Source organism: Peromyscus maniculatus, chromosome 1 (genome assembly GCF_049852395.1).
Source record: "Peromyscus maniculatus bairdii isolate BWxNUB_F1_BW_parent chromosome 1, HU_Pman_BW_mat_3.1, whole genome shotgun sequence".
NCBI lineage: Eukaryota > Metazoa > Chordata > Mammalia > Rodentia > Cricetidae > Peromyscus > Peromyscus maniculatus.
Window position 1 is genome coordinate 12,245,409 of NC_134852.1, and position 17,443 is coordinate 12,262,851.

General features: G+C 55.3%; 1 protein-coding gene across 3 annotated transcripts; it reads left to right on the forward strand.

Moving 5' to 3' along the window:
- Positions 1-1,171: 1,171 nt before the first annotated feature.
- On the forward strand, positions 1,172-16,099 carry Eps8l1 (EPS8 signaling adaptor L1). 3 transcript variants are annotated; one of them, XM_076569520.1, is made up of 20 exons: positions 1,172-1,418; positions 2,100-2,153; positions 5,976-6,016; positions 6,861-6,919; positions 7,820-7,981; positions 8,213-8,362; positions 8,714-8,796; positions 8,991-9,255; positions 9,543-9,669; positions 9,864-9,952; positions 10,058-10,132; positions 10,234-10,382; positions 11,310-11,451; positions 11,562-11,590; positions 14,287-14,416; positions 14,510-14,641; positions 14,824-14,932; positions 15,040-15,214; positions 15,449-15,581; positions 15,696-16,099. In XM_076569520.1, exons 2-20 carry the CDS (start codon positions 2,137-2,139, stop codon positions 15,780-15,782), a joined length of 2,154 nt encoding a protein of 717 aa, XP_076425635.1. In that variant the 5' UTR covers positions 1,172-1,418; positions 2,100-2,136; the 3' UTR covers positions 15,783-16,099. The 3 variants fall into 3 exon arrangements, 2 of the variants coding, with proteins under 2 accessions (XP_076425635.1, XP_076425626.1); XM_076569511.1 differs by having other exon boundaries at positions 1,416-1,518; XR_013050485.1 differs by lacking the exon at positions 15,040-15,214 and having other exon boundaries at positions 1,416-1,518.
- Positions 16,100-17,443: the final 1,344 nt, after the last annotated feature.

Genomic DNA, 17,443 nt, shown 5'->3' on the forward strand with positions numbered 1-17,443 from the left:
GCCACTCTAGGCACCTACGCCCATTCCGCAACCTGACTATGATAAATGGTGTTGGGCAAACAGCTTAACACAGTGGGCAGTGAAGACACACACACTCATCACTGGGTTTGAGGAAGAAATGATTGGACAGCTTAGTCACTGAGGACCAAGGCTCGGGGGAAGCATTTCGACAAGACACCTCACTTCAGGAATGTGCTCATTTCAGGCATGTTCAGGTATGCTGGACTTTTCGTTTGAGTTTAGGTTTGGTTTATTACCATCGTTGTTTGAGTCTGTTGTAGCCCAGGCTGGCCTCAAACTCACTGTGTATCTGAGGACGCCCTTGAGCTCATGGTCCTCTCGCCTCCACCTTCCAAGTGCTGAGGTCACACGTGTGTGTATCCACGAACAGTTTATGTGACGCTGGGGTCTGAGCCGGGCCTTCATGTGTGTTAGGCAAACACTGTTCTGACTGAACTACATCCTCAGGTGAGTCTCACACTGCAGCCCAGGCTGGCCTTGAACTTACTACATAGCCCAGGCTGACCTCAAACTCAACACAGTCCTTCCGCCCTCGGCCTCCAAGCTGGTGTAACAGGAGTGAGCCACCACCTCCGGCTTTGTCTGTGTTTCTCAACCTGGGGGTCTTGACCCCTTTGGGGCTCGCCTATCAGATGCTTACATTATGATTCGGAGTAGTAGCAAAGTTACAGTTACGAAGTAACAGCAAAATAATTTTGTGGCTGGAACTGTATTTTTTTTTTTTTTTTGATTTTTCGAGACAGGGTTTCTCTGTATAGCTTTGCGCCTTTCCTGGAACTCACTTTGTAGCCCAGGCTGGCCTCGAACTCACAAAGATCCGCCTGCCTCTGCCTCCCGAGTGCTGGGATTAAAGGCGTGCGCCACCACCGCCCGGCGTGGCTGGAACTGTATTAAGGGCTCACATGAGATAAGTCTTAACCCTCAGCTCCACGGAGGGCAATTTCCCAAGGAAGACGGAAGAGGGTAGGTAGAGTCTGGAGTCGGGGGAAAGGGAACTACGGGCGAGGTGTCCCGGGAGCCAGGACACAGGCTGGCCCTGGAGACACACGGCGGCCAGTGTTTGATCTCCTCTTCCACACACACTCTCTTGGTGACCTGGCTGTATGAACAAGTGGCCCAACCACCCCACACCTTAACTTCCTCTCTCTAGTCAATAGGAAATCCAACCTCCACCCCGCCCCCAGCGCCGAGGAGGACTCCTAGGCATGTTTAAGAGGAGGAGCTTTTCCCTCCGAGGACGACGTGTGAACAAGTGTGACGGCAAATTGTTGTTATTGTTCTGTTGTTACAACGGACACACACATAATTTCCGGGATCCCCTGCAGCCAACCCCAGCCCCCGCACTGGAGACGGTGTGGCAGCCCCGCCCCCGAGCCACCTCGGGCCAGCAGTGCCAGGTGAGTGCTCAGGTATGCGAGAGCCACAAGGCCTGGGAGGAGTCGAGAATACTAGGGAGGGAGAGCTGAAGCCTGAGCGTCAGACAGAGCCAGCAGGCAGGTGAGGAAGCCTGAACACCGAGGGTGGCCGGGCCAGACCCCGGCGTGAGGGAGGACAGAGCTGGGGGGCTGGGTACCTGGATTTGAGGGAGGAGGGCTGGAGCCTGGGCCCCTGGGTCTGAGGGAGGGGAGCTGAGGTCTAGACTTTCAGATATGAGGGATAAGGTCCCCCCTGGTCCTCTAGGTCTGAGCAAGGAGGGTTGGAATCCAGATTCTTGGATCTGAGAGATGAGGTCCTCCCTGGACCCCTGGATCTGAACAAGGAGGCCTGGGGTCTAGACTCTTGTATCTGAGGGATAACGTTCTCCCTGGTCCCCTGGGTCTAAGGAAAGAAGTCTGGGGCTTGGAAGTCTGGGTGTAAGAAAGGAGAGCTGCGGTCCGGACTTCAGGGTCTGAAGGAGGAGGGCCGGCCCCCTGGGTGAGAGGAAGTGATCAGGTCTTGACTCCTGGATCTAAAGAAGGGATCCCTGCGTCTAAAGGAGCCAGGCCGGGGCCTGGACAACTTGGTCTGTGGGAGGAGGGTTGAGTCAGGGTCACGTCACCGAGCCAAGTCAGTCCCTCACGTCTTTGCCGGCTCTCCAGGCACCTCCAGGTGGACAGAGCGCCGCATCCTGCCACCATGAGCACCTCCGCAGGGTAAGTGCCCCCTGCCCCGCAAGCCCTCGCCCCTCCACCCTTCCCCCACACCTGCAGATCCTGTTTCTACCACCCAGGCCCTAGACATTCTGGAGGAATGCTCCCCTCCCTGCCCAGCCTGGGGTTGGGCACAGACAGAAGGGGTTCCGTTGTAACCGTGCATACTCTGCCACGGTGTGGCTCTGGCAGGGGCATGCCACGTCCCGGAACCCAGCCCCTCCTCTCGACAAATGGGAATCATCGGGGACGTGAGTTGACAGATTCGTGCACCGCAGGACTCAGCTGGCCGTTCCCACAGCCGGCACTCCGCCTTTAGGAACTGCCGCTGCTCCCGTCCTTATCTTAGTATTAAATATCGACCCTCTGCTAGAAAAGCGGGGCTGAGGACGGGGAAGACTCTGATCTCCTGGAGGGAATGGGCGGGAAGACAGAGGAGGGGTAGACATTAACCCGGTGAGTTCTCCAGCCCGGCGGTCAGCAAATGTAGGGACAAGTCGCAAGCAAGGATGAAGAGGAAAAGCAGGAGTCTAAGGAGACTTTACTGCCTAACTCTGACCCGCTGTTATTCTGGTAGAAACGAGGATTTAAGAAATTACAGAGAGTGGGGAATGCCGCTCGGCTAGTAGACTGCTTGCCTAGCACGTATTAGACTGGGGTCTAATCCACAGCACCTCGTAAACAAGGCATAAACACACATTAATCCCAGCACTCAAGGGGCAGAGGCGGAGGCAGGCAGATCTCTGCAAGTTCAAGGCCAGCCTGGTCTATATAGCAAGCTCCAGGCCAGCTAAGGCTACATGGTGAGACCCTGTTTCAAAAAACATCCAAATAAATTAACCAGTCATGGAGGAGTATGCCTATGTTCCCAGTACTTAGGATGTAAAGACAAGAGGATCAGGAGCTCAACATCCTCCTCAGCTTTGGGGCCAGCCTGGGCTACATGGCACTGTGTCTCAACAAGAAAGAACAGCTGCAAGTCATAATTTTAAGAGGAGACTGAGGAAGAGACAGAAAATGATTTGCCTGGGAAGATCTGAACCATGGTGGGAGGGGAAGGAGATAATTCCATGCCTACTTCAGCTACTGAAAGTTGCTGTATCAATTCCCATGTATTGAGCAACTACTGTGTGCTAAAACCTGTGTATCACCATAATCAGAATCATAATTATTACTGAGACTGAAAAGTACTTCACCTACTGGGTTGAATTTGTACAAAAGCCACACCAGGTAGATGCTGTAATATGTTACAGGGAGGGAAACTGAGGTAGGAAAGATTAAGTCCCTTTACCAGGATCTTGTCGGGTTTTGCTTTGGTTTGGTTTTGTAGGTTTATTTTTATGTGTGTGTGTGTGTGTGTGTGTGTGTGTGTGTGTCTGTCTGTCTGTCTGTCTGTGGGTTTGTGCACAAGAGTATGGTGCCTGCAGAGGTCAAAAGAGAGCATTGGATCTCCTGGAGTTGGGAACTGAACTTGAGTCCTCTGGAAGAGCTTGTTCTTTTCTTTTCTTTTCTTTTTTTGGTTTTTCGAGACAGGGTTTCTCTGTATAGTTTTGGTGCCTGTCCTGGAACTCACTTTGTAGACCAGGCTGGCCTCGAACTCACAGAGATCCACCTGGCTCTGCCTCCCGAGAGCTGAGATTAAAGGTGTGCGCCACCATAGCCCACTGCTCAGCCATCTCTCCAGCCCTGGGGTCTTACTTGTTTGTATTGTTTGTTTGTTTTGCTGCTGTTTTGTTTACAGAGTCTTGTTCTTTTTTATGTTGAGACAGGGTCTCACTAGGTAGCCCAGGCTGGCCTCAAACTTACAGAAACCCTCCCATCTCTGTCTCCCGAGTTCTGGGGTGATGGGTATGCGCTAATCACCCCAGGCTCTGCCCTCATCTCTGTGTTAGTCAGTGCTCTCTAAAGGGACGGAACTGGTAGAATAAACACCACACACACACACACACACACACACACACACACACACACACACGCACGCACGCACGCACGCACACAGGACTTACTGGCGTGGCTTACATACTGTGGTAGTCCAGTAACGGCTGCCTCATGACAGCAAGGCCAAGAGTCCAGTAGTTGTTCAGACTGGATGTGAGCAGCCCCGGTCTGGGGCTGGAGTCCCCAGGAATTCCTAGAGAGCTGTTGATCTTCGCTTTACATTAGATCCTGAAGAAGTGTGTCCTAATATCAGTGAAGGGAGGCCTCGGCAACCGGACAGATGAACCTGCCAAAGAGAGTGAGGGCAAGAGGCAAAAAGCAGGAGTGTCCTACTTCCGTGTCCTTTTGTGTGGGCTGCCACCCTGGGTGTGGGCCAGGGTTAGGACGGGTCTCCCCACCTCAGATGGTCCAACTGAGAAAATCCCTCACAGGTGTGCCCAGCACCTTGGATTTAAGTCGATTCCAGATGTAGTCAAGTTGACAACCAAGATTAGCCATCCATCTTGTTAATTGTATATCTCTCTGTCTTTCTCTCTGCCTGTGTGTGTGTGTGTGTGTGTGTGTGTGTGTGTTTCTGTGTCTGTCTCTTTTTCTCTGTGTGTCTGTCTCATTCTGTCTCTTTCCCTCTCTGTGTCTGTCTCTGTCTGTCTCTGTCTCTCTCTCTCTGTCTCTCTCTCTCTCTCTCTCTCTCTCTCTCTCTCTCTCGTGTGTGTGTGTGTGTGTGTGTTTGTCTGTCTGTCTCTCTGTCTCTCTCTCTTGTGTATATGTGTCTGTCTGTCTGTCTGTCTCTCTGTGTCTCTCTCTGTCTCTCTCTCGTGTGTATGTGTGTGTCTGTCTGTCTCTCTCTCTCTCTGTCTCTTTCCCTCTGTGTGTGTCTCTGTCTCTCTCTGTGTCTCTGTCTCTCTCTCTCTCACCCTCTCGTGTGTGTGTGTGTGTGTGTGTGTGTGTGTGTGTGTGTGTGTGTGTGGTGCCTGCAGAGGCTAGAAGTGAGCATTGATCTCCTAAAGCTGGAATTACAGGTGGTTGTGAGCAGCCTGGCCTGGTTGCCTGGAACCGAGCTAGGGTCTCCTAGAAAGGCAACAAATTCTCTCAACCACTGAGCCAACTCTCCAGCCCCATCTGCCCGTGAGTTTGAAACCAGAGCTGGGTATTGGAGTGTGTGCCTGTATTCCCAGCACATTGGCAGTACAGGCAGTAAGAACAAGAGTTCAACACCATCCTCAGCTGCATAGTGAGTTCAGGACCCTCCCTCAAAAACACAAAAGCATTTTTTTAATAAAAAAGAGAAACTGAACATAGTTGTGTATGCCTTAATTCCAGCCCTTGGGAGGCAGAGGCAGGAGGATCTCTGTGAGTTTGGGGCCTGGTCTCCCTAGCGAGTTCTAGCCAGGGCTACATAGGGAGACCCCATCTTAGGAAGAGAGGGAAAGAGAGACAGACAGAGACAGACAGAGAGAGAATATTTGAACCCAGGTCTGTGTAATGCAGCAGTCTGAGCCCCCCCACCCCCGACATTATCACATCACACCACCTTTTTAAACACCAGTGTTGCCCTGTTCCCACCTGCTCAAACTTTCCACGGCTCCCCATCACCCTTCTTGATGCTTTCCTGCCATTCCTCCAGGATCTATCACCACCCCCACGGCGCCTCTAAGCCAGTGGCCCTCGGCCTGTGGGTCATGACCCTGTTGGGGGTCAAATGACTTTTTCATGGGGGTCGTATGTCAGCTACCTGCATATCAGATGTTTGCAAAATTACAGCTATGAAGTAGCAATGAAAAGAACTTTATGGCTGGGGGTCCCCACAACATGAGGACCTGTATTAAAGGGTCCCAGTGTTAGGAAGGTTGGAACCACTGCTCTAAGCCCTTATTTTTCCCCCACCAGGCCTGAAGCTGCACCCAAACCGAGTGCGAAGTCTATCTATGGTGAGCTTGAGGGTGAAGGAGACCAAGAATAAAGGTCTTGGGAGAAGACAGAATGCAGCCTGTGGTCTCTGGTCTGAGGGAGGAGGGCTGGGTCTGGACTCCTGGTCTGAAGGAGGAGGGCTGGGTCTGGACTCCTGGTCTGAGGGAGGAGGCTGGGTCTGGACTCCTGGGTCTGAGGAGAGAGGCTGGGTCTGGACTCCTGGTCTGAGGGAGGAGGCTGGGTCTGGACTCCTGGTCTGAGGGAGGAGGCTGGGGCTGGATTCCTGATCTGAAGGAGGAGGGCTGTGTCTGGACTCCTGGGTCTGAGGAAGGAGGGCTGGGGCTGGACTCCTGGGTCTGAGGGAAGAGGGCTGGATCTGGACTCCTGGTCTGAGGGAGGAGGCTGGGCTGGACTCCTGGTCTGAGGGAGGAGGCTGGGTCTGGACTCCTGGTCTGAGGGAGGAGGCTGGGGCTGGATTCCTGGTCTGAAGGAGGAGGGCTGGGTCTGGACTCCTGGGTCTGAGGAAGGAGGGCTGGGGCTGGACTCCTGGGTCTGAGGGAGGAGGGCTGGATCTGGACTCGTGGTCTGAGGGAGGAGGGCTGGGTCTGGACTCCTGGTCTGAGGGAGGAGGCTGGGGCTGGACTCCTGGTCTGAGGGAGGAGGGCTGGATCTGGACTCCTGGTCTGAGGGAGGAGGGCTGGGCTGGACTCCTGGTCTGAGGGAGGAGGCTGGGGCTGGACTCCTGGTCTGAGGGAGGAGGGCTGGGGCTGGACTCCTGGGTCTGAGGAAGGAGGGCTGGGGCTGGATCTAAGGGACAAGGCTGAAGTCTGACACTTGGATGCACTTTCCCCTCCCTGCCCTTAGAGCAAAGGAAACGTTACTCCACTGTGGTTATGGCTGACGTGTCCCAGTATCATGTCAATGTGAGTCTGTGTTTTCCTAAGATAGCCTCTTGGGGATAAGTAGGCCCAAGGTAACAAGGCTCTAGCAAAAAGATGGTCTATCAAGCAAAAAAGACTCCAGGGCCCAGTAGTGGCAGCACACATGCCTTTAAAGCCAGCACTTGGGAGGCAGAGGCAGGCGGATCTCAGGGTTCGAGGCCAGCCTGGTCTACAGAGTGAGTTCCAGGACAGCCAGGGTTACACAGAAAAACTTGTCTTCAAAAACAGAGAGAGAGAGAGAGAGAGAGAGAGAGAGAGAGAGAGAGAGAGAGAGAGAGAGACAGAGACAGAGACAGAGAGACAGAGAGAGACAGAGACAGAGAGACAGAGAGAGAGACAGAGAGAGACCGAGAGAGACAGAGAAACTCTAGGAAAACTCAGTCCTGTCTCCCCATGGATGTCCCTCCTCATTGCCTGAGACCTGATCAGTTCCATCAAATCTTCTCTGAGCCGTCCCTGGAGCTGGATGCAGGGACAAATCATCCACAACCATGGCAGTTTCGAGAGATCCCACAAGAGGGTGTGGAATATTATAATACAGAGCAGAGAAAGCACTTAAGGGAGTTCAATCCTTAATATTCCCTGCCCTTGAGGGAGAAGATGGCCAGATTAGAAGGAAATCTACCCAGTACTGGCCACTGAAAGAGCCCTGGTGGCTTGGAGGCTGGTTTGTTTTGCTTTGTTTTATGCCTTCTGGGTCTGAAGGAAGAGGGCTGGAGCCTGGATTGGAGTCCTGGTTCTAAGGAGGACTGAGGTCTAGACTCAAGCGTCTGGGAGAAGTGTGGTTAGACTGAACGGGAAGTCTGCCTCCAGAGGCCCTTAGCCCAGCCAGCGCCAGCCTGCCATTGCCTGGGACTCACTGCTTTCTCTGTCTCCCGCCAGCACCTGGTCACCTTCTGCCTGGGGGAGGAGGATGGTGTGCACACGGTAGAAGATGCTTCCAGAAAGCTGGCCGTCATGGACAGCCAGGGGCGCGTCTGGGCACAGGAGATGCTACTCAGAGTGTCACCTGGCCATGTCACTCTGCTTGACCCCGTCTCCAAGGTGCCAGGGGGCACGTGGGTAGAAAGTGCACGGGGCTGGGATCCGAGTGTGAATCTTAGCTCCTAAGCGTCCTTCCCCTGGGAACTTTGGCAAGCTGTCTTTTGGAACCTCGGCTATTAAACAGGCTGTTATTTCTAGTCCCCTACATTCTTGTAGTTGCCAGCTCCTGGGCATGGCTGTCATGGTATCAGGAGGCTATGCCTCCGTTTACCTTTCGGTCCCATCCTGCAGGAGGAACTAGAGTCATATCCTCTTGACGCCATCGTACGCTGCGACGCGGTGATGCCTCGCGGCCGGAGCCGCTCGCTGCTGCTCCTGGTGTGCCAAGAGCCAGAGCGGGCACAACCAGATGTCCATTTCTTCCAAGGCCTGCTCCTCGGGGTGAGTGGGCGTGGCTCCATGCGGCGTTCTTTGTGGGCGGAGGCAGAGGCGGGGCTTCCATGTTTGGGGGCGGGGCCTAGGGAAGCGAGTCTGGGAGGGAGCCGGATTTGAGGGCAGCTTGAATGCTGCAACAAGACTGAACGTAATGATTGGAAGAAGGTGCTGGCGAAAGGCTGGGATACTCTGGGGCCTTGAGAAAAACCTGGGAAGGATGGTCTGGGGAGCAGATAGAACCAAGATGAGGGTCCAAGGCGTTCGTCCAAAACAGCCGAAGACGGGGCGCTAACGGAGAGGGGTCTGGGCGGACAATGGGTGGGGCGCAAAGGAGAGGTCTAAAAGTATGATTGGCAGGCGGAGCTGATCCGTGAGGACATCCAAGGTGCTCTGCAGAACTACCGCTCTGGACGCGGGGAACGCAGGGCGGCAGCGCTCAGGTGAGGAGAAGGAGGCAGATGCAGAACGCTCTGGAAAACTTTCTCCGTCTATGGGCTCATTCTCCTCAACTAAGACCCCCCCACACCTCCAGACTTGAACCTGTGTCTCCGAATCCAATTGCTCACTATGAAACCCCCAGACTACGTTTGACCTTGGTTGGCCCAGCCTCACTTTCCCCCTTCTCATTACGCAGGGCAACGCAGGAGGAGCTGCAGCGTGGCGCCTCTCCAGCGGCGGAGACCCCGCCCTTACAGCGTCGCCCCTCAGTCCGCGCGGTGATCAGCACCGCGGAACCGTCCGCAGACCGCGGGCGACCCCAGGTGGAGCCAATTCCAGAGACGGGAGAAGTGGGGAGACCCGGCCCAGCTCGCACCACCACGAGCAACGCTACCCCGACCTCCCCGGACCTGGGCCCGCGGGGGCCGGAGCTGGCGGGTCTACAGGCCGAGCGGGACGTGGTGAGCATGCGTGAGAGGCACCAGCTTGGGAAAGGATTCCCAGGACAATCAAGTCAGATTGGGGGTGAGGGACGAGATTCAGGAACGTGGCACCTCCAGGTGCTGAGCTCGGGGGTGGGGCTTAGTTCTAGGAGTGTGGCTAGCGTCCTTGGGTATAGAACCACCCCCTGCTCCAGCTATGGGCGTGGCCTGACGTAGGAGGTGTGTCCCGAGCTCAGTTTGGAGACCCGGACCTTGACCAGTCTGAGACTCAGGAGCATCCCTCTTGCCCCTCTTGCGTCCCGCAGGATATCCTGAACCACGTGTTCGACGACGTGGAGAGCTTCGTATCCAGACTGCAAAAGTCAGCAGAGGCTGCCCGGGTTTTGGAGCACCGCGAGCGCGGCCGCAGGACACGACGCCGAGCTGCGGGAGGTAAGGGGCCTCCATGTCTAACCGAGACCACATCTTTCTGGATGATGCCCCCAAATCCTCTCTCCCTGGGGTCTCCACCGCCAGCCAGGTCTGACTTCCTAAGGCCATCTGCTTGGGTGTTTACTCCTTTGGAACGATTGTCTATCTAATGCTGTCCGGTTGTCCCCACCACCTCACCTGCTCCCCACCCACAGAGGGCCTGCTGACGCTGCGAGCCAAGCCTCCCACCGAGGCCGAATACACCGACGTGCTTCAGAAAATCAAATATGCCTTCAGTCTGCTGGTGAGGACGCATCCATTGCTGGGCATCGGTGGGGTGAGGGCGCTCTGACTCCGACCGTCCGTCCATCATCTGTGCGCTAATATTAAGTGACTTCCTTCCATCCAGGCCCGATTGCGCGGCAACATCGCCAACCCGTCCTCTCCAGAGTTGCTGCACTTTCTGTTCGGACCTCTGCAGATGGTGAGGCTCGCTCCCAGCCCTTGCCCACCCCCGTTTTGGAAGGTTTGGGATTAGACTCCAAGAAGGTCTTGTCGGCATGCTCACTCCTGTTGGCTTGGTAGATCGTGAATACTTCAGGCGGCCCTGAGTTCGCGAGCAGTGTGCGACGACCGCATCTGACGTTGGAGGCTGTGGCGCTGCTCCGCGACAATGTCACTCCTCGTGAAAACGCGCTATGGACCTCGCTGGGGGACTCCTGGACCCGCCCAGGGTGAGAGGGGAAATCAGAGGATAGAGGCAGGAGTCGGAGTGCAGAACGCTGCTAAATAAACTGAGGAGGGGACAGGATTTGGTAAATGCCAGGCTCCAATTGTAAAAAAAAAAAAAAAAAGGCTTGAAATTAGTGTGAAGAAAAGGTTTGAGATCTAACTAGTGTGACTGAAGCAAAAGGCGGGGGCTTAGGGAATTTAGAGACTGGACTACCGGCAAGGAGGGTGCTTAGGTGAGCGGGATCCAGCTACATGGAAAAGGCGGGGTGTGCGGAAGGCGTGGCCTATAGGTTTGGAGGGGAGGGAGTCTGTGCTTGGAGGCTTAAGGGCAGAAGCAGAGCCAGGGGGCCAAAGATCAAGGTGGGGTGATAGAAGTGTTTAGAAAGTAGCTAGACTCTGGGGCTTGGTGGCACACACCTGATCCCAGCCCTTGGGAAGTGGAGACCGGAGGATCCCAAGTTTAAGATTGCCCTCCGCTAGAAATCAAGCTTGAGACGCTGTCAAAAAAAATGGCGGTGTGGAAGGCTGAGTTTCTGCAAGTTTTATCCTGGAGCTCATGCAAATGTGGACGGAGAGAATTGCCTCCACAAAATTGTCCTCCGGGAAAAAAAAAAAGTAGGGGGGGGGGGTGGGGATTTAGCTCAGTAGTAGAGCTCAAGGTCCTGGGTTCGGTCCTCTGCTCTGAAAAAAAAAAAAAAAGATTGTCCTCTGATGTTCACGTGTGCTCGCCCACACCCACACACTCGCAATAATAAGTAAACAGATCAATGTTTTATGTAATCAGCACTTAGGAAATAGAATCAGGAGGCTCTCTGCAAGTCAAGGCCACACTAGTCTCAAAAGCTAGCTCCAGGTTAGCCAGGGCTGGAGGAGGCTAATCATGCCCTAGGCTAGTCTAGCCTAATGTTTGGCCGGGTCTCTGACCACAGGGTGGAGCTGCCCCCGGAAGAAGGGTCTCCATACAGTCCCGAATTCTACAGTGGCTGGGAGCCTCCGGCCACTGACTCGCAGGGCCGGGCCTGGGAGGACCCGGTGGAAAAACAGCTGCAGCATGAGAGGCGGCGCAGGCAGGTGAGGCGGGCTGCCAGGGAAGCACTGGGCTCCCCCTTAACGCACAACAGGGGTGAGCAGGAAATCGGAGGTCTAGCCTGCCTGACCCCAACCTCTCTTACTTCCCGCAGCAAAGCGCCCCCCAGGTCGCTGTCAATGGGTGAGTGAGTGTCCGCTGCAGGGCGGCCAGGGGTGGGCTTGGGAGGACTGAGTCCCGGGGGTCACCCCGGCGCTGACTCCGACCCTCCCCTTTTTTCTTGTCTTTTTTTCCCCCTCTGCCTTCCCGGCTCTTTGCAGGTGGGTGAGGTGGTGAGGAGGCGGGGCTGGGGTTAGGGTGGGGGTAGGAGTCAGGAGGGAGGGGGGAGGAGCCCAGAACTCTGGGTCCAAGGGAAGAGGGAATGGATGGAGGCTTAGATTCCGGGAAGCTATAAGAGTAAGGAGCTGAAAGTGGGTGTGTCTAAGAGCTTGGACCCCCGGTGTCCTTAGAAGACAGAAAAAGTGCAGTTTGGTGTTCTAGGACCTGGGGAAGCACCCCTGCTGGAGTCCCCAGAGCACAGAGCACTGGGTGTCAGAGAAAAGATAGAGACCTAAAAGCAGGGTTGGGACTTCCGAGAAGTTGGAGACAAGTTTGAGGAAATATTAGGAAGTGCTGGCATTGCTGGGCCACTAACTGAGGTGGGACTTTTGGCCTCCTAATGATCTAAGGAATAGCCACCTACTGGGCGCAACCCGGAATGCTTGCAGGGCTAAAAAGATCGAGGGAATTGAAGGTCAAGACTCGGACTTCTTGCTAGTTCCCTGGGAAGGAAAGAACTAAGGACCTAAATGTATAGTTCTACCGAATGTGGACGCTGAGGGCTGTGGGTCCAGGAGAGGAAGTGATGGAGAGGGATCACAACTCTAGGATCCTTGGGCAAATAGGGGCCAGGAGTGGAGGGAGTGGATGCAGGCTGAGCAGGAGGAGATGAATGGGCTCTAGGGGAGGGCCCCAGCGGAGGGTCTCAGCAGGGACGGCCTACTGGGAGCCTGTCAGTCCCACACATGGGGCGCCGTGGCCCTGAAGAGCCCCCTTCTCCCTTGCACAGGTAGGCCTGATCCGGGATGAGGTCTCTCTTGCTGGGGGTGGGGGGCAGAGCCAACTGTCCCCCAGGCTGCCTGGTGCTGCTGCCTGGTGCTGCAGGACCCTCTCCTCTCTCCGCCTGCTTCTGAATCTTGGGCTCAGCACCTCTAGCTTTTTACTCACCTTCTCTGGCTGTAATTTCTTTGCCTGGAAGGGCGAGGAGTCTCTGGTGCTGTAAGGGGCTTTGCAAAGAGCTCAGTGCTGTGACTCGGCTTGAGTTCGAATCCAGCCTCATGCAGAGCACTTCAGAGTGACCCTGACAAGGGCAACCTGAGGCCAGCTCAGTTAAACCTTTCTCCTGTGCGCTGGCCATCACTACGCTACGTCTCAGTGCCTTCCCTATAAAAAGTGAAATAATGGCCATATTCTGGTGGTACAGGGCTGTGATCCCAGCCTCTCAGAAGCTTGTAGCAGGAGGATCAAAAATTCGAGGCCTATGTGTGGACTACACAGTGAACTTCAAAGGCCAGCCCGGGCAAAGCAACAGGACTTGCCTCAAAACAAAATAAATTTAAAAAGAGGTCTAGGAGGGACTGGAGAGACGGCTCAGTGGTTAAGAGCACTGGCTGTTCTTCCAGAGGTCCTGAGTTCAATTCCCGGCCCCCACCCAGCAGCTCACAACCATCTTTCACTCCAGGCTCAGAGGAGCCAATGCTCTCTTCTGGTCTCTGAAGACACCAGGCACACAAGTTATGCACAGACTTACATGCAGACAAAACATCTCTCTACATAAAATAATGCAGAGGGCTGGGCTGCAGCTCAGTGGCCGAGCATTTGACCAGAATCCACCAGTAAAGGGTTGGGGGCATAGCTCAGCAGTAGAGTGACTACCCGGGAATCCAGCAGTGAGGGGCTGGGGTGTGGCTAAGAGGTAAAGCACTTGCCTAGAATCTACCACGGAGGGGCTGGGAGATGGTTCAGTGGACAGTGCCTGACAGGCATACACAAGGCACTAGGTTCAATCCCCTGTGCCACAGAAAAGGTGGAGGGGGTGTAATAGTGAGATCTCGGGAGAAGGAAGGAACCAAGCGGAGTCCAAATTCATGGAACCACAAGGGAACTCCAGGAGAGCGGAATCTGAACAGTGACGGGCATGCATAGGGTTAGCCATGGTTTGTTCGCTGCCCATTGTCCTAGTGGGTGACCAGTATAGATCTGCTGTTTCTAGATGACTCTCACTGTTCTCACTCAGCAAGCGAGGAGCTGGAGGGATGACTCGGAGGCTAACACTGTCTGCTCTTGCAGAGGACCTAGGTTTATTCAGTTCCCAGCACACGGTGTGGCCCACAACCATGTGTAAGGCCAGCTCCCGGAAACCAGTTCTAGGACACCTTCTAGACTCTGTGGGTACTGCACACAGGTGGTGCGCATACATACATACATGCAGGTCAAACACACACAACATTAAGAACAAAAACGCAAGCCAGGGACTGGGGATGTGGCTCGGAAGTAAAGCACTTCCCTAGCATGCACAAGGCCCTGGGTTCAATCCCCAGTAGCCCATGATGAATCAAATAGTAATCATAACACAGCAAGTCCACTGCATGGTACCAGGCAAGGAAACGAGCTGACTACATTCAGGCTGTGACTCCAGTGTCAAGCCTGTATTAACATATTAACCTGGGCCTCTGCTCTGACCCCTGCATGGCTCTAACCCCACCTCACACCAGCCCCTAATAGACCAGACCAGCCGGGCTGGCTACCTCCTCATCTCCTACCGCTTTCATTCTCCCCAGTCATCAAGATCCAGAACTGGAAGCTGAGTCGCAGCTAGAAGAGAGAGCCAGAAAGTGGGTTCTGTGTAATTATGACTTCCAGGCCCGAAATAGCAGCGAGCTGTCTGTCAAGCACCGAGATGTGTTGGAGGTTAGCGATGCGGGGGCCTGAGACCCTGAAATTGGCCAGCTCAGCCCTAGGCATAGAACCAGGGCATGAGTTTTCTCTTTATCCTCCACCCAGGTCCTGGATGACAGGCGCAAGTGGTGGAAGGTTCGGGACCATCGGGGACAGGAGGGCTATGTACCCTATAACATCCTGACACCCCACCCTGGGCCTCAGGTGCACCGCAGCCAAAGTCCTGCTGGAAACCTAGTAAGTCAGCATGTTCCTGCTTCTTCGGGGAGAAGTGGGGGCAGAGGTCATCCCCTAGGTCCTGGGGATGAGGGCAGAGAAAATCCGATGGGAAGGATACTGCTTGGAAAAGAGAGTGAGTGTTCAGATGTTTATTGAGGAAGCGGCTGGAAGCCTTAATCCCTCTCTTCATTCCCTCCCAGGAGACTAGTACCCCTCCTCCCCCACCCGCACCAGCTCCAGCCCCTGCTCAGGTGCGGCCCCACTGGGACAGTTGTGACAGTCTCAACAGTCTGGACCCCAGCGAGAAGGGTGAGTGATGGAGCGTCGCTCTGGGAAGTGATCCTTCGCTTTTCAGGCTCCACCCTGGGCACGCTAGAGGCTCCCAACCCCCTCCCTTCACGGTTTCCCTCCTGCAGAAAAATTCTCCCAGATGCTCAGTGTCAATGAGGAGCTGCAGGCGCGCCTGGCGCAGGGTCGTTCGGGACCTAGCCGGGTAGCCCCGGGACCCCGCGCCCCGGAGCCCCAGCTCAGCCCGCGCTCTGAGGCCTCGGCGGTCCGTGCCTGGCTGCAGACCAAGGGCTTTAGCTCCGGGTGAGTGGGGCTCCCCGGGGCTAGTCTGCACAGACAGATACCTGAACTAAAGTCGAGATTCCCATTGGTCCAGGGGTGGGGGCGTGGAAACCATGGGGCAGGGGCCAGATCTCCAGACCCTCCCCCCAACTTCCTTGTTTGAGAACTCTGATTGGACAAGCAGCTAGGTGGTTATGGCATGATCGGTGAGTTTTTGGGAACTTGAGCTGTGATGGCCCCTGCTACCTTGCTCAGGACTGTGGACGCTCTCGGCGTGCTGACCGGCGCACAGCTCTTCTCGCTGCAAAAGGAAGAGTTGCGAGCGGTGTGCCCCGAGGAAGGGGCGCGAGTGTACAGCCAAGTCACCGTGCAGCGCGCGCTGCTGGAGGTGAGCGAATCCTTCGTGCTGGATGAGGCTGATGAGGCTGGATGAGGCACGGGGCGGCGGCGGGGTCGCCCAGGAGTCACACACTCAGATCTTGATTTCTACCCCGCCCTCCAGGACAGAGAAAAAGTGTCCGAGCTGGAGGCCGTGATGGAGAAGCAAAAGAAAAAAGTGGAAGGCGAGGCCAAGATAGAAGTTATCTGATCCTCCCTGGCTCGTTTACAAAACATGATGAGACGGCGGGGTTCCCAGCGCCCCCTAGGACAACAGTCGCCAGACTCCTCCCCATCACCAGCGGCGGTAGATGTCCTGAAGGATCGCCCACCCCGGTCTCCCCGCTACCTTGGCGGCAGACTGAACTGACAGTGCTGACTGGAATCCTCCCAGAGGGACCTCCGACTGACGGGGATGGGGAAGGGGGCCGAGCATAGAGACACTACCAGAGAGGCACGCCCAAGAGGCGCCCTGAGGGCCCTGTGCGTTGTGATGTGCTATAAACAGCCTCCTTTTAGGCCATGTCACCTGCTGCCCCCTCTCTTGCCGGCTACCAAGGAGCCAGGAATCTGAGAGATGCCCCACGTTTTCTCTCCATAAACCTGGCGACTCCGTCCCAGGCTTCCTCCTAATCACCGGTCTGTCCTTGCACTAGCCCTACCTACAACCTTTCTCTTGTTCACAACTCTCCCGTGGCTCCTCGCTGTTCTCGGTCCTGTCATCTGGCATTTGAGGCCTGGGGTTCTTCTTTCAAGTCCCTTATGTCTCCGACCACCCTGCATTTTGGCCCAGCCCCTTTCAGCCACAAGGGCTTTGCACCGACTGCTTCTGAGGGTCGGAGCAGCCTCCGTCATCTTGGCTCAGCTTATCTGGCCACCCTCGGGATGCCTGTGCCCAGCCTCTAAGGATCTGGCCATGAGATCTGGATGCTCCCTGGGCATGCCACAGGCTCTTGGGTCTTCCTCCCCACTCAATAACTTTCTCCCTGCCAAGCCCTGCAACTTGTCCAGGTTATGCAGGTGGATGATACCTGCTGGTTTTCTCTTCCAGGCTAGGTATCTCTAAGGCCTTTCTTTTCCCTGCATCCTTGAAACACTTCCAAGAGTCCCACCAGTGCGATCGGCCTCTACGCCTGGCGCAGTTCAGCCCTTACCTGGGCCACCAGGTGGCGCACCTCAAATCCGACCCAGGAGAACCAGCCTTGGGCCGACAGTCTCACTAGGCCCCCTTCCTTCTGGAAGAAGCCACTGCAGATCTCCAGTGCGCCTTCCCTGTCTTACAGCCGTGGCTTCTCCTGGCACATGGGATAAAACCTAACTCTAGCATGACAGCTGATGGTCCTCGACCCCTCTGGGCTCAGGGAATCCTTCCTCTCTCTTCGGGACTCCAGGCATTGGTTCATGCCGTTAGCTCGTCAGGGACATCCTGGCCCTATGAGGTCTGATCACTGCCTGGGGCGTCATTTATGTCAGAAATGATTGATTGGCTAGCTGATGGATTGCTTTTGTTGGAGGCAGTCCGGATACAGCCCCAAACTCTCCATTCTCCTGTTTCAAGCTTCCTGGGTGCTGGGAATAAGGCAAGTGCCCCGCTGCCGCCCTCTTTTCTAATAGGGAGACCAAAGAACAAGCAGTTGCCCAAACTTGATTCCCTCAGTGAGCTCCCAGGCTGCAGGCTGAAATGCAGGCAGGAGCCAGCTGGCTCGCTCTGGTCTGGACCCGGAACATTTCATCCTGACTCCACCCTCTGTTGATCACCTTGTCCATCGGTCCTCTGGTCCGCATCCAGCCAGAGGCACCTGTTACAACCCAAGTGGGACTGTAATCCGGTGGTCAGGCCTCCCACCTCAGAGCTCAAGTTCTCAACAGAGC